General features: G+C 36.2%; 1 protein-coding gene across 1 annotated transcript in view; it reads right to left on the bottom strand.

Moving 5' to 3' along the window:
• Positions 1-23,094, bottom strand: part of SLC4A4 (solute carrier family 4 member 4) — a 324,449-nt gene that overhangs the window by 51,409 nt on the left and 249,946 nt on the right. The window contains exons 13-15 of the mRNA XM_045531644.1: positions 22,189-22,322; positions 15,979-16,250; positions 5,451-5,521 (exon numbers count right to left, since the gene is read on the bottom strand). Of these exons, the coding sequence (XP_045387600.1) occupies positions 5,451-5,521; positions 15,979-16,250; positions 22,189-22,322 (477 nt within the window). The remainder of the gene's footprint in view (positions 1-5,450; positions 5,522-15,978; positions 16,251-22,188; positions 22,323-23,094) is intronic.

Raw genomic sequence — 23,094 nt, 5'->3', positions numbered from 1 at the left:
CACTCAGAGAGATGGGTCATGGGTCTGGAGACCTGGATCTAGAAGAAATGTCAAGTTTAGAGGCATCTAATTAGGAGTCATCTGCAAAGACCTGACCACTGGAGTAATAAGACTTAATAAAGTTACAAAGAAAAATTGTGCTGTAAAAAAAAAAAGTGTTCTACGAAAAAGTCATCAGAGTGATGGGTAAAAGAAATACAATGAGTTGAGAAATGAGTGGGAGGGAAAAAAATTGCAACAGCAATTACAGGCTATTTTTTCAAGAAATATAGCAGCAATAGAATAGAATAGAACATGAGTACACTGCAAGGTCAAGGCCAGTTCATCAGGGTTGGTGAAGACTTTTGAGGTGATTGGGGTGGATGACAAAAAAGCCAGCTACAAGGATGAAAGGGAAAAGAGGGTGATGGAAAAAATAAGAATAGAGAAAGGAAAATGAAAGAGAAAGAGAGAAGGTGAAAGAGAGAGAGAGAGAGAGAGAGAGAGAGACAGAGAGACAGAGAGACTGACTAGGACTTAGTAACTGCTTGGACTAAGCATGGGTAAAAGCAAAAGATGATATGCGTATAGTGCCTGAGGACCAAAGGGACTGTGTATCACTAAAAAATAAGAAAAAAGAAGAACAGTAAACTAAGATAGTAGCAGAGTTCAATTTAGGACACATTAGACAACAAAGAAATCTTAATTGACTGACTGAATGAAGTCTCTCATCAGATTTGGAATATATGACATATTCAAAGAAGATATGCACCAATCTATCACCTTTTTGTCTGGAGGAAAAATTAAAGTAAAATAAACTTTCAATTTAGGGCTCCAGGTAAAATATAGGATGCCCAGTTACATGTGAATTTCAACTAAGCAATGAATATTTTTAGTATGAGTATGTTATATGTCACATTTAGGATATACTTACTACTAAAAAATTTTTCAGTATTTATCTAAAATTCAGATGTAACATGCACTCTTTATTTTTTGTTTGCTAAATGTGGCAACACTATTTCAATTGGATATAGGATATTTTGAGTAACAGTAGCATCTGGAAAATAGAAAAACATGGCTAAAAGGAAACAGAAAATGCACTGGGCCCTGACTGTGTGGATGAACTCATATAACCTTTATAGGAAAAATAAAGATGAGAAAAATATCAAAAAATTTTAAAAGTCTCCTTACAGCAATAAAATATGTTCACTTAAATATTAACTCATAATATAAGGCAGTAAAAGAAAGTACCTAACGGAGTGGTACAGAGACGAGAAGATCAGAAGAGGGGGTAGTCAACTTCATTGAGTACAGAGGAAACAAAACTTAAGCTAAGCCCTGAAGGAGACCTAAGAGGTCCTTGTAGAATTCCCATATGGAAAAGGCAGCAGAAAGAAGACGAACAGGACAGTAAAACTAAAAAGAAATGACAGCAAGAGTAACAAAGGCCAACGGATAAGGGAATACAAGTAACAAACTTTGGATGTGTATTTCTTTTGGTATTGGAAAAAGAAAGTGTAAAGAAATAGACAGAGAGACACCACGAGCAAAGATGCTGATCTGGTGACATGCAATGCTTCATTCACTTACCCAGCAAGCCCTCTGCTATTATAAAAATTTACTGAATGCCCAGCACATGCAGGAGCCAACAGTGAGTGCCCCAGATAGGCTGAAGCAGATTATTTGTGTAAAGGGACAGTGAGAAAAAAGATTTAAAGGAAATGGGACCAAGGTGCTGAAGATCTTAACTGAGGTAAGTCTCATGAAAAGATATTTCAATCTATTTTTTAATCTCATCTCAAGAGAATGACCCTGCTTCATACTGCATGAATTTGCTTGCAATTCTTGAAATTAGAAAGTACACTGAAGGATTTCTTTTAAAATTGAAAATACCATGGCATTCTCCCCAAAGAAAAAGTGGTGTATGTAAGAGGATGAGCAAAGTGTTGACAGTCCTTGAGGCTCGATGATGTTACATGGAGCTTCATTGTACTATTCTATTTTGGTGCATATTTGAAATTTTCCATAATATTTGTAAAAGTAGGAACATATAATCTTCAAAGAGATTTAAAGAAAAATGATTTCTACACTTGACTTTCTCAGTGGGAGAGAAATCACAAGGATGCTATGCACAAGAAGATTAACATGACATTCCATTTCCCATGAAAACAAATGTCAACTCCTAGAATCCCCCTGAAGGTACATCATATCAAACCACTTTTGCTTCCATGTCTGAGTGTCAAGCAGAATTCATGTGACTGTAATAGCTCTTGGTTCCATGATTAATAGCATCTCTAGGTAATATAATATGCAAAAAATAATGAAAGGTTCTACGCTACAGTAAGTCCTCACTTAACATCATCAATAGGTTCTTGGAAACTGTGATTTTAAGTGAAATGACATAAAGAAACCAATTTTACTACAGGCTAACTGATATAAACAAGAGTTAAGTTCCTAAGGCACATTTCTGGTCCAAAAAAAATCACCAAACTTCTAAATAAAGACCAACACATTTCTAATATTAAATATTGAAATAAATGTGAGCTATACATACATTTAAGAAAGATTAATAAAAAACAAGTAAGGTAATTATTTACCCACTTATTCCAGCTGGCACCTTCTAAAGAATTTTGTTTGCAGGTTGAAGAGATATGCCAAGTGAGAAATGTGCAGGAAAATTGGCAAAAGTGAGAAGAAATAAAGACGACTCCAACAACAAATGGCAAAAAATTTAAAAACCTCCCCTTTTATCTTGAGGTATAGTTAACCTAGAGTTCTAATCTCTGTTTAAATGCTGCCATACCCTCTTTTTCCTGCCTTTCCCCCCTGAAACACACTGCTACCACCAGGAAGAAGAAAGCTTGTCTTCATGCTAATGAAGCTGAAAGGAAAAGGGCTTCCTGCCTGTGACAGGGATGTTCTCAGGGGCTGGGAGAGGGAGCCGCGCTGGCCTGGGGGCTGCCTGTCAGTTTTCCTTGTACCTTCTCTCCTGATCTAATTATGGCTAAAATGAAAGGAAAGAAATTAAGTCCTGATAACTATATGTCCTAAGAAAGGCTCAGGGTAGCAAAGCTAGCATGGCCAAGCAGAGGACTCCCTTGCCTCGCAGGAGCAGGGGCTTCCGATTTCTTGGGAAACTGAGAAGGTTCCAAAGCCTGCTAAGGACTGGCGCTCTGTGTTTGAAACCAGGAAGTTTGACACAAGAACTCAATATCTGTAAGTCCCTCTATAGGGAACACTATGCTGCTTCCCTAAAGAATGGAAATAAGGCAGATTCTAGAACTAGAAAGCCCTGGGTTCAAATCCTGATTTTACCATATGCTGGTCAGCTAACCTTTCTAAGCCTGTGTTTTAGCTATAAAAGAGGTTAACATGTTACCCATAAAGTTAGTGTGAGAATTATAAACAATTAATGTAAAGTGCCTGCCAGGTGCTCAGTAAATGACAGTTATTATTGATGATAATAAATCATTTTACCTCTTTAATATTCAATGCTAAATCATTTACCTATATTGTATGTGTATACATATGTGTATACGTATGTGCACACACAAAGCATATGTAAAGGTATTGATATGGATGGAAGAGGAGAAATGAAGGATAGAATAACAGTCGTCCTTCATGATCACTCACACACACGCACAGACATATATGCTGTTTTCCCTAACTTCTTTCCCTAGAAGGGCTGAACATAGCACCTTACCATTTCAATTAAGGCATGTGATCGATACACATGAGGGGACTGTTGCCCTGGAGTGCAGAGCACCCGTGGGAACTAAAAGGGTAAACCCTTCCATTTGCAAACACTGGAGCATCATGTTCCAGAAATAGCACAGGTCTTACAACCACCCCGACTTCAGTTCAAAGCTTCATTCGACTAATTGATGGCTACGTGACCTAGAGCAAAACAGATTATTTACCTCTGGAGCTCCAGTTTCTCTCATCTACAAAATAGAGATAATTAGGCCTGATACTTTACGTTGATGTTTATTTATATTTATAATACATATTAAGGTTTATAATGATGACAATGTGTGTGAAACACCCGGTCTCTGGTAGAAATGGTAGCTAAGCTGTGATCATTATTATGCCTCTTTGTCCTCTCTCTTAGTCATACCGGAAGTCAACCAGAACTTCCACTTGCTTTCCATGAATCTTACTGTGACATCCTTTTGTAATAACATATCAATTATTGGAGTCTCTTCCAGGACTTGCCCAAAGGCGGGGCTTAAAAATTCATTAGTTTTAAAGCCTTCCTTAATTAGTTACAAAAGTAATTAAGTTAGGAAACAATCTCTTTTTAAGTGTGGAAGTGTTTCATTAATTTTTATTGCGAATTAATTTACGTTTTATATTAATTAGTTTTTTTACCTTAATAAGAATTTTAATTAAAATTCTTTAACATCTAGAAGGAAATATGTTTCCCTGTATTTTAGGCAAGTTCTTTTAAGTAACAGGCTGGCTGACTTTTTAAGAGACTGAAAATTGCACTCTTTTCTGTATGTATGTGGTAAAACATATATACCTATTCTTACACAGACATACACTATCAAACACGGAAGAAACAGAGAGGTAAGGTTTGAGAAAAGTCAGAGAAAACTTTAACAGTGAGGAAAGAAGTCAAGAGAGCCGTAGAACAAGAAAACAAGAGAACAGGGTTCTGCAAGAGTTGCCCAGGAAAGATGCAAAACATCATCTTTGAAAGGGATGTTGTGGGCACTCACTACATAATATCTGCAGAAATGCTCCGGTCTCCTGAGAGATGGGCATTCTATCAGCACAAAGGATAATGGCTTCTGTCTTTATAATGGAAAGATTGATATTCTTTGGTAAGATTCCATATCCAGCAAAGAAGGAACACAATTGGAAGTCTGAAACAGCACTTTTTCCCATTTTTATCCAACACAAAAGTCTCCTTCCAGTGTGTGACCTTCCATGCAAAACAGCTCATTTTTAAAGCTTAGTTCCAGTCCCTTAAAGATCCTTGGTCACAAGCCATGGGAAAGGATATCATGTGACAGAGGCACAGTCCTTTCTAAGTAGCAGGGGAAACGTTCTGCTACAATCACCCTTAGTGAAGAGAACACAGCACCATTGGGTTAGTCAGAATTCTTAACTGTACTAGAAACAGAAAGAGGATACCATGCTCTCATTTTTCAACTTGTCACATTTTCCCTTGTGAAATATTTCAAGGTTACAATTAATGGGATATAGCAGTTAAATTCCTAAGAAGGTTTTTAAAAATCATATTATAGAAGTAAATATTGGCTTCGGTTGTTTTGAAAAGGGAAAAAAAAAGCTGACCAGGGTAAAGGAAAGTATTTTTTTCCATCCCTCCACTATCAATGATTATTAAATATGTGTTCATGCCAGGATTGCTAAATGCTAGGACACACCATATTGTGCATGTTACAAATACAGTATATAATATACAGTCAGTATGCAGATGGTCTCAAATTTAAGTTACTTACCATGTCAGTAGAAGAAGCAGTTGGCAAATCCTCTGGCACCATCATGGTGTCATTAGATATTGAGATATTAACTGTAAGCAAAAGATAATTTTTTACTATAAAAATAAAATAGAAACAACCTAAATGCATAATTAGGTATCTAAAAATGCAATTCTAGGCATTAAAAATGTCTCAAATAACAACATAAGGGCACAATGAATTTTTAATTATTACAAATGTGTTTACCTTTCACCTAGATAAAATAATCAAAGATTTGGACATATCTGTTGTGCTCTAATCTGATAAGAAACAATGGAAAATATTTAAGGAGACAGTACTGAAATTTGTTTCAGGCTTCAAAAGAACAAAACAAAATAAAACTTCCTTGTTTCTAAAAGGCACTCAATATATTTTGTGTAGTGGAAGAAATGACTGCTAATAATTGAGTAACTTGATCACTGGCTTCATGTAAAAATCTCACAAATTGGAGCTTTATTATATTAATTAAGAATTAACTAATTTGTAACTTTTGGAAATTTAGATTGTGTATAAGGAAGTATATCTTTGTAAAATATGTGAAAACAAAAAAATTACTAAATAAATAATATAAATATAATAGTCATGAATATTTAATCCATTTTAAAAACTATTTTCATATAATTTGGTATCATTTATAAAGATGTCAATTGCAGAAGAACCTATTTGTTAAACAAACCTTCCTCTTAGAAATATTTCATTATTTTTTTTTTATTTTATGGGTCTGAAAATTAAAACATAGTATTTAAAAAATATTCTATAATTAAAACATAGATAAGCCCTTTTCCTATTATGCAAAGCTTTATGTATTAGAAGATAAACAGTTACTCAGAGAATATCCCGAATTTATAGAAATATTGTGCAATAACACTTACCAGGTTTTTGACTTTGAGGATCATATAATTCACTTAAGATCTGAATTGCTAATTACTGTTTGGTCCCCATTCCCTTCCCTCCAAGACCCTAGCCTGTCTTTTTAGTTTGCCATGTTTCAGATCCTGCCTACATAAATTTAAAGTGAAACACACAAATGTATTTGACGGCTGAAATTTAGAATGTGAGATCCATGAGGGAAGAACAGAAGAAGCAGGTCTTGTTCCCTGCTTTTCCATAGCCTTAAGGGCCAGTTCCTATTAGTCTGGCCCTTAACTAATAGGAACTCAAAAATATTTGTTTACTGTCAGTAAAAGAAGTTAGGAAAGACAGTATTTTTCATCATTAAAAATGAATGAGAGCAGATAAAGAAAAAAAAAACAAAACAAAACAAGGAAAACAAACTAAAAGAGAGAATATTTAGCTTGAGTCTTAGTTTTGCTCAATTTTGAAATCCTATGATCTTTGAAGGCTCTGGATTGTAAAACCATTAACCTAACACTGCTGCTGAGGCTGCCCCATTTCAGCAGTAAAACAAGCACACATGCGAATTGTATTTTTTTTTTAATTCTCTCTGTTTCATTACAGATCGCAGAGAGAATCCAAATAGGCTAAAGAATGCTTGGCCCGAACAGTAAAACCAAACAAGAACCCATTCTCCAAAGGAAGAAGATGTTAGTAAATTATTAACAAACTTAAGTTTACATTCCTATTATGTTCTAAAAAGCTTAAAGTACGTTTTCTTATATCATTACACTTGTTCATTTAAAAACATCCTAGAACACACAGCAGGTACACTTTTATACGCATTTTATACTGGGTGGGGCTCTGAAGCAAAGCATGCCAGGTTACTTGCTCGGGATCATAATCAGAAGCAGAGCTGGCACCAAGACCTCTTTCAGCATTCTTCCTTCTCCTACCCAGCCCTGCTAATCACCAAGATCAGGACGATTTGTGTGGCTGCAGAATTCAAGGTGGGATAGTGCTCCCCAATGTTCAATAATGTGACTCTCACCTGTGATCTGAAATGTCTGATCTGTGTGAGCTTTTGGAGAAACACAGCGTATGTGAAATCACAGGCACTACCTAAATGGAGTCTGGGAAGCTGCTCTTCCTGAGCTAGATTCTTTAATGCAATTTTATGAGCTTTCTATTACAAGAGATCGAAGGTCCTTTTGCAACACACTGTTCTGCATAAAAACAATGGGTAAGGAGTGAGGGGGACAGATATTCAAGGCTCTTCCTTTTGAAAGGAATGATGGATAATAAAGGCCAGGAGTGTACTAAAACAGATTCCAACTTGAACTTTTAGTAACTGCTCTCAAATTTTGGATTCATGTCAATTCTGCCCATTTAAATTCCTTTCAGCTTTTCGTTTTTTTTTTTTTTTCCTGAGACAAGCTATTAAAGCACATTGGCTCTCAAAATCCCAAAAGATCAGTACCAAAAGGACAGTAAAAAGTATATAATACATTCTCTACTTATTTTAATAAGCAGCTGCTTCAGATGAAAGACTTCAAAATAAATGTATTAAAAAAGCACTTTCATAAATACATGTTGGCAGGGTATGATAGAAGCCATAAATAAGATTAAAAGTAAATTTCTTTAGGCTCGCAGAACATGATCAATTCCAATTTGGGAGCTTGGTCTATAAGAGCCACTGGTCACCACTTGGATCCAGGTGCAAATATTTTGGCAACAAACTACAAAATGATCCATTTCTATGGAATCTGCAATAAGCTTAATTAGGATTCTGGAAAGGTCAAACAGAAAAGCCAAAACACACTACTCTCTGTCTTCACCATTTACTTAGTGTCATGGCTCATGAAGCAAAGAAACTCTTCGCCCTGGGAAACTGGCTAATTTAGACTTAGCCAATTATCACTGGGACAATCTCTGTCCCATACTGGGTTTCAAGGGGTTTCCACAGGTTAATTTTCACTTGAATTTTCACTTCTTGTCCCTCTTTCCTATGTATCAAATTTTAGCTAATCCTCTGGGATAGGGGAATGAATTTTGTCACTAATAAACATTTAAAAATGTGTCTGTGACTTTTCCATCTTACGCTGGCTTTTCCTTCTTTATGGTTAATGAGAGATCTAGAGAAAGAACAAGAGAGGGTCAAATATGGCTGTAGCCGTGGGAGCTGTGAGTGGAAAAGGGAGGTGACAACCACGTGTCAGTGTTGGAACACCTCTCCCATAGGGGCTATCAATTGCACCATTAAAGGTTGTCCCTCTTTATCTTCGAGTGACCTGGCACCAGGAACTACCCTACGGCTCCTAGTGGTAACAAGAACTTAGCACTAGGATACATATAAGATCACTTGAGACCATGAGGTCAAGTATGAGCAACAATTGGTCACCGAGGGCAGATCTGCCTGCTTTGATGTGTCACCACATCACAACGTAGAGAAAGGAGCATTAGGAGAACTGGGCTTGAATTCTGGCTCCAGCACCTTCTGAGCACAGGACCCTCCACTCCCCTTCACCACATAATCTTGAGGAAATTACTCTTCTCGACCACAGGTCCCTCATTTGTGAAACTGGATTTGAAACCATTTACCTGACAATGCTACTGTGCAGATTACATGACAATCCAGGCAAAACTGTTGGCAGTGTCCAGGACTGGGAAAGACCTAAATAAATAGTAGCTAAGATTCCTACTGGCTCTATAACCTGGAGAAAGCAGAACTTGCCCCTAGGATGAATGTCAGCTGTCCCTCAAAGTTTTTGTGATGATCAAACATACATATATTGTGCTATTAAAATATAGTCTATTAAAATCTCCTAGTAAAATGTCTTGCATCAGGATGGTGCTTAATAAATACTAGCATAACCTAAAACTGTATTCTCAATATAGCTTCTTAGGGTTACAATGATGTGGACTTGATTAACCTGATGTGAACAACAGAAACTTTAAGACTATTCTCCACGATAATGAAACTTTAATGTTTTATTCCATTCTATTGAAGCACCATCTTGAGGAATTGAGTAGCTAGAAAACAGATACAGGATAAAATTGAATAAGCTTCTTGCTACACAGTCACAAGAGACTTATTTAAGGGTACTGGATGACTTGAGTGCACTAGTGTCTCTTGATAAAGTCAAATATTTATGCTTTTAAATTTTTAATTTATGCTAGGTCAATAAAAGGGCAAAAAATGGGTTTTGCAGGGTGACATAGTGACTTAGGAAAACTCTGGGAGAAGATTTCCCAGAATTACCTGACACTATCTTAGCCTTGAGTCTTAAAACAGACACAATTTATAGCAAGCTTTTCTTTGCTTTTTGTGATTATTATCTTTTTAGTTTTCCCAAGTATGTTCACCAAGCCTATTGCTTGAGATTTTCACTGTGACCAGGCAAGTTCTAATCATATACTTTTCAATCCACAATCTTCACACGTTCACCTGCGGTGCTGTGTTGGAAGTTAAAAGGCTGAGCTACTGCAGAGACATTAACATGGATATGTTTGTCAGCCACTGTTTTTCACAAAAACTTCTCTTCCATACACACCCATCATTACATTTTGGATGTGTTACAGACACTCTGAGGAAACTTTTCCAAATCTGTGTTTTACGCAAACCCAAACCTAGAGAATTTTCCAGGTCTGGTAATAATCTAAATGCATTGCTTCCCCTTTTCTGATTCCTGCAAGCATGCAGAAACTGCTAAAATGTAAGTTAGGATGGTAAAAGGAAACTAAAATGATGGGTCTGTCTCAAAAGACATGGTAAAACATCAGCCATGTGGGTAAAGGATTCTCGCAAATGCAAGCCTGAGTAATGCTACAGCAGAACTACCACCTCCTTGTTGTATGATTAGTCTATGATTTAAATCTCTTTTGTAAAGAGGGAATAGCACACAATAAAAATAAAATTGCATGTAATATGATATAGTTCAAGGAAGACAAATTAGTATGATCTTTTATTTCCTAAAGTTTCTTTTAATTGGGCTTCTAATTATGAAACATATATTGACTTTAGTATGGGACCATGCCAGACACAATCCAGCAGTTCTTTTCAATGGTTATAACATATCGATGCATAATATTAATAGAAAAATTATATATAAAGAAATGATATTGAAATTCCACTCTAGTGAAAACTATTTTGGAGCATTTAGAAGCCTCCATATGCCATGAATGAAATAAAGGTACGGAAATGGAAGCTATGGCTACTTCCAACCACTTGGCTTGGTCTTACAGTTTCACACCAGGGAAAAGACCATCTTTTACTTAGATGTAATATAGACAGTGATAGACTTGGTGCCCGAGAAAGGCTTTACTCATCTTACTCATGCATCCATTATTAATCACGAAACAGTCAACAATGAATCAATAAAATATATCCCTCTGTTAACTATATGGTATCTACCCCCTTGAGGCTACTTTTCTTACTTGTACAATTTATCACTTTTATCAAGGCTTCTTTCTCTTCCAGATATAAAACCAACACCTTTTATTAGAAAATTTACTTTGACTCTTTCCAAAATAGTAGTGTGTCCTTGAGTCTATAGTCACTGCAACTTTTACACACAGACAAATGAGCAGAGGTACTAGAGTAGAAAATTATTTTTAAAGTCTAATGAAAATGTGACTTCAAAAATTAACACAATTTTAAAAACAATGCCTCTTATAAAAAGCAATATGTGTAAATGTGTGTGTGTATGTATTCTATTTCATTGCAAGTAGCACAATTCTTGAAAAGTGATGAAATAGATTCTTAGTAAATTTTTGGTGATGAACAAGAAAGAAGGAAAAAAAGGCAGGGGAGAAAAGAGAAGGCAAGAGGAAGGTAGAATGTCCATATCCTGTTCCCTATGTACAAAATTCTAGCATTTATGCTTTTGACTGAATTAAATATATTCCTCTTAGAAGAACCGAGCATCTTACCTCTAGGACTTTAAAGCTTTTCTGTATGACTTCGTATATCATACAACACTTTTGTAGTTTTAAGATTCAATGGGACAGGATTAAGTATTTTAACTAAGATGCACCGAACCCTTTAACTTTTATTTCTATAAATACAGTTTCAATGTTTCATACTTATCTATAGCAGCATATTGGTTGTTACTTTTGAGGGAAGAGGTACAGTGGAAGACTAGATAGTATCTTCCCCTAGGAAAATTTCTGGGATAATTAAATGTTTGAACCCCTTTAAAGAATACAACTAAAAGATTAAACAGACTGGGGCATCTCTTGTAAGCCAGTGAGAAATGTGAAAAAGAACAAATTTTTACTCATTGTCCATTAGGTGCCAAACAATTTCATATATACTATCTCATTTAATCTTTATAGTAACCTCTAAAAGCAGGCACAAGTACTTCCCCAATTGACAGATTATGAAACAAAGAGATTAAGTAATTAGCCTAGTTCAGGGTCACATTGCTAGTTAGTAGCAGAGCTGAAATTCAAAAGCAGTTTCCTTTATTCCAAAGCACATATTGCTCACGCTCTGCCACATTAACAGTTTCTAAGATGGGATGATGGTGATAAAATGAGATATTGTGTATTGTCATTCAATTGGATACTTTTCAGTTTTCACTTTTGGCTTTTGAACTAAAATAATCTTCTTTCTTACATGCCTATGCTATGTAATCATGAGGGTACAGTGGGAAATACAACATCTCTTTCCTCTACATTCATTCATAGCTGCCCCATTTCTAATAAAAGGAAATTTTAGCTCAGAAACATTCATGTATGCCATGTATCCACTTGTCTATAAATGTCAAACTTTCTGGCTAATTTTCATACTAGCACTTGCAACTGAGCTTCCTTATTTCTTCAGTAAACTTCCGTATATAACTTGGGTTACCAAGTAATAGTTGGGAGTTAAAGGAAGGGAGAAAAAGGTACATTTAGAAAAGAAGAATCAGAAAGTGATGAGGCTTCCTAAAAGCAAGAGAGAACAAGAAAGAACAGAAGAAGAGGAGGCAGAGTTCCCTTCACAGCGCACACATGCACACAAGAAGCCAAAATATATTGTGGCCATGAAGAGAGGTTTTCTTAGTGTACAGATGGAGTCATGATCCTGCAAACTATTTCCATTCCTGTAAAATCATTTCTCAGTTGGCAGGATCATGACTCCCTCTGCACAGTTGCTGGTTCATTGTTACAGATTGTCCCAGTGTTGAAAAACAAGTCATCTGCCAGTTTAAATATTATTGACTCATTGACTGAATGCTTTTACAAAGAGTGCATGTTGGGATGAAAGGCCAGGCTTTTGTTGTTTTTAGAATACTTATTTGAGCTGTATATGCAACTGTATTATTCTCTCACTATCAATTTTCAGTTTTCTGTCAAGAAGTATAAATTTATGGTGCATCTATGTAGTTTGCTACAAAAAATTATTAAGGTTATGGAGAAGTACATAATCGTTAATCTTACGGGGTTTTGTTAAACACGAAATTGTCATGAAAATGCAAATATCCATTTGCCTTTTCTCCAAACCACAAATAGATTTCATCTCCATAAACTTAAATAATTCTTCATGTCAATGTACATGTCTTTCGTGAGTGACAATCATCTGAACAACCAGAAATAAGCAGTGCGGCCAATAGTCTTATTGTAGACTGGGCCAATTGCCCAACAACATATGCTTAGAAGGAAGGATGATGAAGATGGACAAGTTTGTTTGCACTATCACTCACATTTAAAGACTAAGTACTAATCCTAAATTTTAATGGATAATAAGAGCAATAATAGTGGCAGCTAATAGTTGATTACTTATGGACTATTAGAAACTGTCCCGAGTATTTTATCTGCAATAGCTATTTTTTCCTTCAAAACAATTCTATAAGGTAGATACTATTATTAACCTTATTTTACAGATAAGGAAGGTGAGGCTAAGCTACCTTGCAAAAGGAACTACCTTGGAAAAGTCACATATTTGGCCTGAGCCAGCCTGGGCTGGAACGCCAGATTTTCTGTCTTCAAAGCCCTGCTTCACTGCTTTACTAATGTCACCTAGAGGTAGCAGGAATTGTCGGAATTCTTCTAAAACAGTTCCTTAGTCATTCGGGACTGACTTTTTACATAACCTGGGGAAAAAAGGACAAAGGAAAAACTAACACCACTTATGCCTACACTAGCCACGCAAGTGTAAAATTGGTTCAATCCTCAATATCACTTTTTCAACAAAACAAAGATCCTTCTTGGAAGGAAAACTACATGGAAAATCTTTGATGCATTTTTTATAGGTGGAACACATTCAGATAAGTCTTCCTTGGTTTCCTATCACCTTCTCTGCCAGCATCCACTTAATAAAACAGTTAAGGCAAGTTTCCATTAGCCTCAGGGGAGCATGGGGCTGACACTAGGTACGTCTCTTTCCCATGTGGCAGTGTGACGGGTGTGCTGATGACGTCCTCGTCTGTCTTTTTGAATACCTCAAACCTCAGAAGAGCTGAGTGGTATTTTTCTTTTCCTTTAGAAAATCCTGGTGTATGATTGCTCAAACTTGCCTAATAAGTCAGCTTACAGATTTTTTCATATACATGTACACAGATATAAATAAATGAAAATTAAAATTCAAAAGCCCATAATTAAATATGCCTGTGAAGCCAATATTTTGAATATCTGGACTTCCCTGGAAGTTTAGGCTATATACTTGCTATACTTGCAGGGGATTTTACCTCTCTTCTTGCCTAAGAAGAGACACATAGTTGTGTAATGGTAACATCTGTGTTCCTATAGGGAGCATATTTAATTGATTCTAGTGATAATATATACCATGTATTGAGCGCCTATTTTTTTCAAGGCATTTAAAAAAATTATGGAATATTTTAAATCAGTATACATCTGAACAATACTAGGGTTTTATAACTATATGTCATTCATGTTCATCTGAATCTTTAAATTTCTACTTTGTGTCTCTTTCTGCATTGATTTTTAAGTATGGGTTTCATTTTAATGTGTGTTGATTTACCTTAAACAAGACAGAAAGAATCTACTCATGCAAAGCCCAACAATACCCTATTTTTTAATCAGTGTTACTGAGTGATCCATCTTGGGGGAGACAGAGCTCTCTTTTCTCCCAGCACTAAAGATGCATATATATCAGTCTTCTAAGACTTCTCCCAAAGTGTCAGAGCAGAATGAGTAGTACCACGAAAATATCCGGGACTAATCTAACACATCCTCCCACAAGCATTAAAGTTCTTCATTATATCTTACTGCTTTTTAAAATTCATAGCATTTTACATTCTAGCCTATAATATAACTGTGTGTGTTTTACTATAAACATCAAGAGGTTTTTCCACAGGCTTTACAAGTAAAAGTAGATATTGCATGAATGTGCCCCACATGTATGCCTCAGCCTCAGAACACTGCTATACTTCTGGTGCTAAAAGGCCTTACTCAAAAAGCATGGATGGTGTAGCAAGTTTTATTTTAACATATTAACTGCCATGTGAGTTGTATTTAACTCACGCTAGTTTTGAGCCTGGGGCCTCACGAAGCATATGTCACTCACATGTCTCTACCTTGGAAGCCACGTGAACTATTTTTCAAGTTGCATATAACGCATGCACAGAACACAATAAAAAATAACAAATTTTTCATTAAATTAGAAAGGATCATTTTGTTTTCGAACTTTTTATTCTATTTTCATAATAAAACATCATGGTCCCAAGGAAAAAAATTTTTTTTCTAGTGTGATAGTCCATGTGTTAAGGGACATCGACCTATAACTAATTGCATAATTCTGGTCATTAGTACTACCAACATTTAATTGTCTGACACAAATGTCTATCCGTTTTCCTACTAGAGCAGATCTAAAACAACTTTCCTCAAAGTAAATCCTTTTTTCAAATGCCTTCCATATTGTACGGTGGTGATGAATTACTCCAAGAAACGTTCCAAAGACCAAATTGAACATTTTATTTGTGAAAAATTTCTGATGTCAACTCATGTTTGGCAAGATAGATGTTAAAGCACTAAGATATATAGAATCACATTGCTTACTCAGATGTTATTTTTACTTTTATGTCTTTGCTGACTTTAGAATATAAATCTACTCCTAGAACGTAACATTCCTTCTTTTGTTTCTTCTTTTCCTTTCCTTTCTTTTCTTATTTACATTGTCTAGTAGAGATAAACTATAAGGCTCTACTTTATCACGAGGCAATTCCAATCTAAATTTCTTTTTTTAAATTTCATGCTTCAAATTATATGAAGTGAATTGGGAACTTCTTTGTTTCTTCTATAAGCTTAAAATATCTACTAAGAGTTTACTTAAAGGAAGAGATCCCTATAGCAAGAAGGAAATAGCAGCAGACTAGGTCTGTCCCATCTTTATATCTGTTAATATATGTATCTGGGTTTCCTCACTTATTAGATCACAAAAAATGTGCACATTAATTCCTCGCAAATAATGCAGTTTGAGTTAATTTGACAATATTGAGCTGGTTATGTTCACATTCCAGAGCTTTGGGTTTCACTTCCTGATTGAATCTCACAGCTAAGCTACCTCCGACTTCAAATGAGACTTCAAATTCAGTAGCGTAGTTTCTCAGAGAACACAAAAGAAGACCCACTCCTGAGGATCATGACAGCAATTTGGAAATTTGCAAGCATGGAGCCTACGCCTTCCTCCAAAGACAGGGCCAGCGCAGACAGCAAAGCACGATGCCCTCACCTGGGTCAGGCGGCACACAGGCACAGGAAAAGTGAGTATTGTAGCCCACTTTGAAGTTGGAGTTGATGGGGTAGTAATCTGCTAGCTTGATCATCTTCTTGAAAGCATCGTAGATAAAGATGAAGCTAATCAAGGAAGAGAAGCCCTCTTCCGTGAAACGAGTGAAGTACTGAACCAAGAAGCTGGCATCAGTGGCTACTAAAACGAGACACAGGAAGGCTGACCACAGGCCAATCCAAAGGCGAAACTCCAAATAGTCAAAATTATTGTCTCTGGAAAGAAGAAAGAATGGTGTTTAGACTCCTTCTCTGTGACACATAAAGAACAGTATAAAACTACCTTACGTCTACAGAACGATTGCTAAAAATACACGATCACTTTTAGCCACTAGACATAAAACTCGATTCTATCTAGGAAGTACTAACTTTAAGAGATTTGGTCTAGGGACATAACTGAAGTAAAAATAGAAGTTTGAGAGAAGCACATCGAAAGTAGTCGTATCATTTATATGCGAATAACTCATTGTTTTTCTCATTCAAACAATATGGTCTCTGCCTTCATGGAGTTTGTAGAGTAAATAATTCGAAAGCCTCATACAGGTACTTAGTATGCATTCGATAAATATGAGCTTTATTGGTTAATGAAGACACTGAGATCAGTACATTCTCTGTCCCCAAGTCTACTGAGGGAAATGAACTGGTAAACATAATGACACTATAAAATACTAAGTGATTGTGTTACAGAAGAAAGAGTAACTCATTCTGGCTTGGGAGACAGATAGCGTTAGAAAATATTCAAGGTATTTAAGGATAAGTAGGAACTTTCCAGACAGATCAGGGACAGTCAGGTCAGGAAGAGGCAAGAGTAGTTAAAAAGGCATGTGGCACGAGATGGCGCATTTATGCTCACTGTGGACAGAGTGCCACCAACCTGAAAAGATGAGATTAGAAGTGTAGCCTGTTATCAGAGCAAGAGAGGCCGTCTTGGCACGCCAGACTTTACCACTTCTTATGAAGTTTGCCCACAGATCTTATGTCCTGATGCTGAAGTTGAGTGTAAAGCATCTTGTGACCACCTTTTTCTGTCTGTGTTTATCCTACATCAGACTTGGGAACAGGCATCGCCTTTAGACACACCTTCCGATTTCTTACAACTGAATTAATTCAAGAGATTCACAAATATGAAAAGATAGGTTAAGTGTCAACATTTTACCATTCCATGCTGATTCTTTTACAGATATGTGGAGAGTGATTAACAGTGATTTTTAACTCATAATTTATCTGTGCTGAAAAGACAAACAGCATTTCTCACGTGAGAAGAAGAAATAAATTAAGGATCATGCATGCTTGAAGCTCTACAGTCTTGCTTTTACACAGTGAGTTTCTGACAACTGCTAGAAATGCATTTTTATAATTTTCCAAAAGCATCATCTCTCCACCTCTACATCACTAACCCTATCTGGGCCACCAGTTAAGTCTCTGCCCGGTAAGAACCTCTTCACTGATATCTATGCCTGCCCTGCAGAAAGCCATTTTCCACACCACAGCCAAAACAGTATTTTTAAACGTAAATCAGATACCCAGCATAAAACATTTCAATAGCTTCCCACTGCCCTTACAATAAAATTCAAATCTTCTTGCTAGATGAATGAATGCATGCCTGTAGCTGAAGACTTAACTAAGACAGTTACTGCCATTGGCTTATGGACCATAAGACTTTGGCTTATGAACTATCACATGTAACCAGGTCACGACTGGTCCCGTGATAGCTGAAAATTGTAGCATAGCAGAATTAAAAGTTCCTTAGGTACTGTGATGGTTAATTTTGTGTCAACCTGACTGGACTACAAGCTGACCAGATATTTGATCAAACATTATTCTAGGTGTTTCTTTAAATGTAGTTTTGGAGGGACTAACATTTAAATTGGGGAGGCTTTGAATAAAGCAGGTCACCCTCAATAACATGGGCGGATCTCATCCAATCAGTTGCAAGCCTGAATAAAACAAAATAGATTGGCCTCCCCCAGGACAAAAGATAATTTTCTAGCACACTGCCTTTGAACTTCTGCAACATCAGCTCTTCCTGATTCTATAGCAGACGGCCTTTGGACTCAAACTGGTTCACTGGCTCTCCTTCATCTCCAGCCTGGCAGTATGCTCTGTGGATTTTGGACTTGCCAGCCTCTATAATTGCATGAGCCAATTATACACACACACACACCTTTATTGGTTCTGTTTCTCTGGAGAACACTAATACATATACCAATTTGTCAGATATGCCTCATTTTATAGATGAGGACACTAAGACCAATGGAAGTTAAGTCATTTATCCAATGTCAAGTTTTAACAGCAGAGCTGGGCCAGAAACCAAATCTCTTGATTCTTGAATGGTCCTTTTAAAAATTATATCATGGTTCCCCTATCCAATTTGTATTTAGCTCAAGATAGGGTCAGCATTAAAGTTATTGTTCTTTGTTTCCCTCTTCTCATCCAGTCACACAAACTGGAATACATTTCCAAAGCAGGACATTAACACTAGGGTAGAAAGTAATTGTCTACAGATTTTCTGGAATCTTTCGTGAAGACAGCTTTGGCATTCCCTTCCAGTTCCCTTTAAGCCTGGAATCCCACTGTTTCATCTTATGCCTGTCTTCGAGAGATAAGTATACTATAGAAAAAACTGAATTCTCATTTGAGATAATTTACATTTATCAAACAATGAGTCAGTGTCACAGTAAGAGCTCAGCAACATAGTTTTATTACTTCTGAGCCAACACACTTTTTTCTTAAAACAAAAGTTCTCAACAATTACCTAGTTTTGTTTCCCTAGGAAGTTGAAAGTTAGGGCAATCTTGATGTGTTCTAAAAATGCTAGCAGTTGTTTACAGAATTGATGTTTACAAGATAGGATGAGTAACAAATCCATTAACTAGCTAATGCTTAGGAACACCATCAGTTTGGATACATAGGAAAAAATGCACGTATAAACTTAAACCTTAGAACCTAAACAATATGCCAAATTAGCTGCTCTAAAAGACTTCAATACTCCTAGAGAGTTCAATAAGAATGACCTAAGTCAAGTCAATAAAACCTACGGCACTTCATTAGGAAAGTGGTATGTTTAGAGAACCAAGAAGAAAGAGGAATAAAAGATGGGAAACTTAAACAAGTTGATCATCAGTAATGACTATAATAAAATAGTACTATTACATCCAAAAAGTCCTCTTGGTGCCAAGTTTAAATAGCAATTAAGTTATAAAAAGCAACAGGAAATGATATTAGAGACCAAAGAAGAAATTATGGTAAATTAGAAGGAGAAAATGGATTTACATCTTTATGTTACCATTCAGTATTCCTAGATATTTTGAGTTATAGCTTCTGAGTAGCATAAAACCAAGGATACAGAGAAACTGAAGAAGTCACATATGAAACATGCTACAGAAATTAATGTGCAGCCACTGACAGATATACATAAACTCCCTAAACTAAAGGAATAAATCCAGCAATATAATGGAAAAAAATAATAATTTGAAGGTCTAAATAGTTCGAAGAATATAGGAAAGAAATTACTGAATGATCAAATGATAATAATAGAAGCCAAAATCCAACTTTAATTGTGAAGTTTTTATATGGCTTAGAGCACATTGCTAAAACTTCTTTGAGATTCCTCACTTAAGGAAAAAAAAGGAATCTAATTCTCTATTATTAGGATACAAAGCATAAAAACAATACAAAAGAGATTACAGAATTTAGGTAATAAAACTACAAGTGCCTTTTGGAAAATCATGAGCTATTTTCTTCATTCTGTTACTAATTTTAAGAGGTGACAGCATATAATTCATATCCCTTTATGATTCTCCCTTTTACAGGGCAAATATTAAAACCTCAGACATAAATCTATGGATTATGTGGAGTTACTGTTTGAGTCTACTGAACTTACAAAAAAGAAGATTTACCTAATTCTCCAAAAATGTTAAAATATATTGCAGGAAATCTGGGCAAGACAAAACAAAATAGTTTCTTAATTGAAGGACCTCTCAGATTCCTTAGTATGGTAAAGTATAAAGTGAATTACCAACAGGGGGATATCATATATGCACTTTCCAGATTTATTAGAATCACAGATTTTTTTTTCTTGAGACATCTAATGGAACTAATAATAGATGAAACACACTTTAGGAAACAGTGATCTACACAAATATTCCGTATCTAGACAAAATATCACTGCTGCTGTAACACAAGCAAATGATATAACGTTGTGAATAAAATAATGGTTAACACATATTACTCGGTGATGTAAAATTTAAAGCATGGTTTCTCAAATGTTTCTTGTTGCTTTACAACTGTTTTCAAATAAATCCATTGGAACTATGTTATGCTACCAATTATGACGAAACAAAAGGGAAAGTGAGAGAAGAACCTGTCGAGTGAAAATAAATAATTTCTGCCCCACAGTTATTTAAAGCAAACTAGGATGCAAACACTTTCTGTAGATTAAGGTTCTGATCACATTTCATCCAATAAATCTTTCTGCAAGAGTTGTGCATGTTTGCTCCTGTTTATAGTACATTCTTGTTTAATCTTTCCACAAAGGCTTTCTTGTCTCACACAATGTTTTCTTAAACATATAAAAGCTGTTTGACTCTTTCTATAAACTGACACGACTAAAATGCTTTCCAAAGTTCTTCTGACAATTACGATGGAGGAGAGATTTTGTAATAATGATCTACAGAAAACTCATAACATTATTTAAAATGTGGAACTTAAAATTCTCAGAAGACTCTCGCTGATGTGCTCAACCCAGTTTTTAAAAAATTGGTTTTAAATCCCCATTCCCTCCTCTATCTTATGATCATTTTTTATAACATGGAGAGTTTCAAAGGCTATATATGAGCCCTTAAGTTCGTGAGATTCTATGTAGGTAGTGACAACTCTAAAATTAAAATCCTAAAAATGTATAATAATATAAGAATATGGAAATTCCAACAAGGGGTATTAGCAAGCCATATGAAATTCTGCAATCTACCTAAGGATTGAGTTCTGCCAGTAAAGGCAATTCTCTCTTAGAGGTAGCAGGTACATTAAAAGGAGGCCAAAATACTCAACTGGATTTCAAATCTATTTGTGCGCCAATGTGGCCACTTGGATAATTCACTTCACTCAATTTTCCCCTTCTTGAACTGACCCATCAATTTCTCAAAGAAAATAGTAATATCATAATTGTCACGCTCATTAGCAATGTCTAGTGATTCCTTAAGGGGCTTGGGCTCTGGAGTCAGAAAGCAGGAATTCAAATCACAGCCTTACGAATGACTGCGGATGTCACATTCAGCAATTTACTTATTCCATGCCTGTACCTGTTTTCTGGTCTGTAAAACAGGATGTGGTCCCTACCTCCTAGGATTACTAGACGAATCCAATGAGTCAGTACATGTAAAGTGCCTGGTGCATGATCAGCACTCGTAAGTGTTCGTGATGATTCAGTTGAGTCTGAAAGCCACCTTAGCTAAGAACTCTAGAACTGGGGTGAGGAAGCGTAGACTGAGTAAAGGGGCGTTCAGTCTCTTTCACTAATGAACCGTGTGACCTTACACAAGTCATTTAATTTCTCTAGCACATCAGTAAAGATCCTGGCAAGAAATAGAAGTCACTCCCAAATGAGATTCTGAGGAAAACTTCAATAAAGGGGCTATTCACAGAAGTGTGAGTAACAAAGAATGACAAGGCGCTCGGGCTCAGCAAGTGCAGGAAGCCATTGCTAACTCCAGGCATGAAAAGGCCAAGGAAGAAGCCGTCACCAGAGCCTGGTGAGGGCTGGAGCCATGGTAAAGGAACCTGACAAGGCCTGCAGTCCAGAGAGACAGTGAAGTGAGACAGCTAGACACACTCGGACCACTCTCTCTCTGCCTGTCCTGCTGGTGCAGACCGTTAGTCAAACTCAACAGGAAGCCAGAGGGCAAAGGAGCCCGGGTGTTGTTGTCCATAACTGGGGAGGGAACAAGCAGAACATACAACCCATGCACCTCCGCTGAATCAAAAGTAAAACGTGTGTTAGACTACTTAACCCCTAAGGCCCTTTCAACTTCCAAATCTTAACATTCCAGTAATCTAATTCACGGATCTCCCTAATTACTATTCCATGTTCTACCTAGACTGTGAATATTCTACAATCAAACCATTCTAATTTACAATTAAACATGTGCATACGTACTTGCTGAAATTAAACAGAAGCCTCTCAAAAACTAGGACAGGTCCGGTGCTGCTCAAAATAGTGAGTGGTTGACCAGCAAAAAGGCAAAAGATGGCTCCCGAGACAGCAGTGCCCAAAAAACTCTCCAACACGCCCTAAAAGTAAGAAAATAGAGACAATAAATCAAACACATCCTTTTTTTCCTTCTCATTTGTGATGTCACCAGGGAAATTAATCCACACAAATATGTTATGTTAGGGTCTTAGCAAACATATCAAGAATGAAGAACAAGACTCTAACCAATATGAATATCATCACCATTTATTTCGCCTTGCATACAATTTTGTCATTTTTTCCCCTACTCCAAGGGTTAGATTCCCCAAAGAACTATAATGACTGTAATGACCGGTGTACAGAAGGCAAAATGTGGCTCTGATCCTCACTAAAAATGTTAATTGCCACTTCTATCCATAAAATCATATTCTATAATCCCACCAAATGGGTAGAAGTGACTTGGTACTTTTGGTGGCATTTTCCTCTTTGTGGTTACCTTCAGTGTTTGTTTTAGCCTGATTTCACCTTGCATACTCGGCACTTACAAGCAGCTATATTTTATGCACAAAAGCTATTTTTTTTTTTTAGAGAAATGCTTTCAAAGTAGAGAGGAGAGCAAAGGGGACCAAAGAAGTGATTTGCCCTCCATTCTGTAATTTCTAAGACATTAATTTCTTTAAAAAATTCCTATTACATATTCATTGTCCAATGTAAACTTATATAAGAGCTTCAATTAACTATATCTAAAGAAAATAAATGTGCAAGGGATATGAATAGCTAGACTTCTGTAGCCACATTTGCTTTTAGTTATATCTCTGGAAATCAACTCATTATTTTCCTTTCAACATAACAAGAAAAGTAACACATGTCATC

Source organism: Lemur catta, chromosome 19 (assembly GCF_020740605.2).
Source record: "Lemur catta isolate mLemCat1 chromosome 19, mLemCat1.pri, whole genome shotgun sequence".
Classification (NCBI taxonomy): domain Eukaryota; kingdom Metazoa; phylum Chordata; class Mammalia; order Primates; family Lemuridae; genus Lemur; species Lemur catta.
The sequence above is the reverse complement of the archived record's forward strand: the minus strand, read 5'-3'. Positions and strand labels throughout refer to the sequence as shown.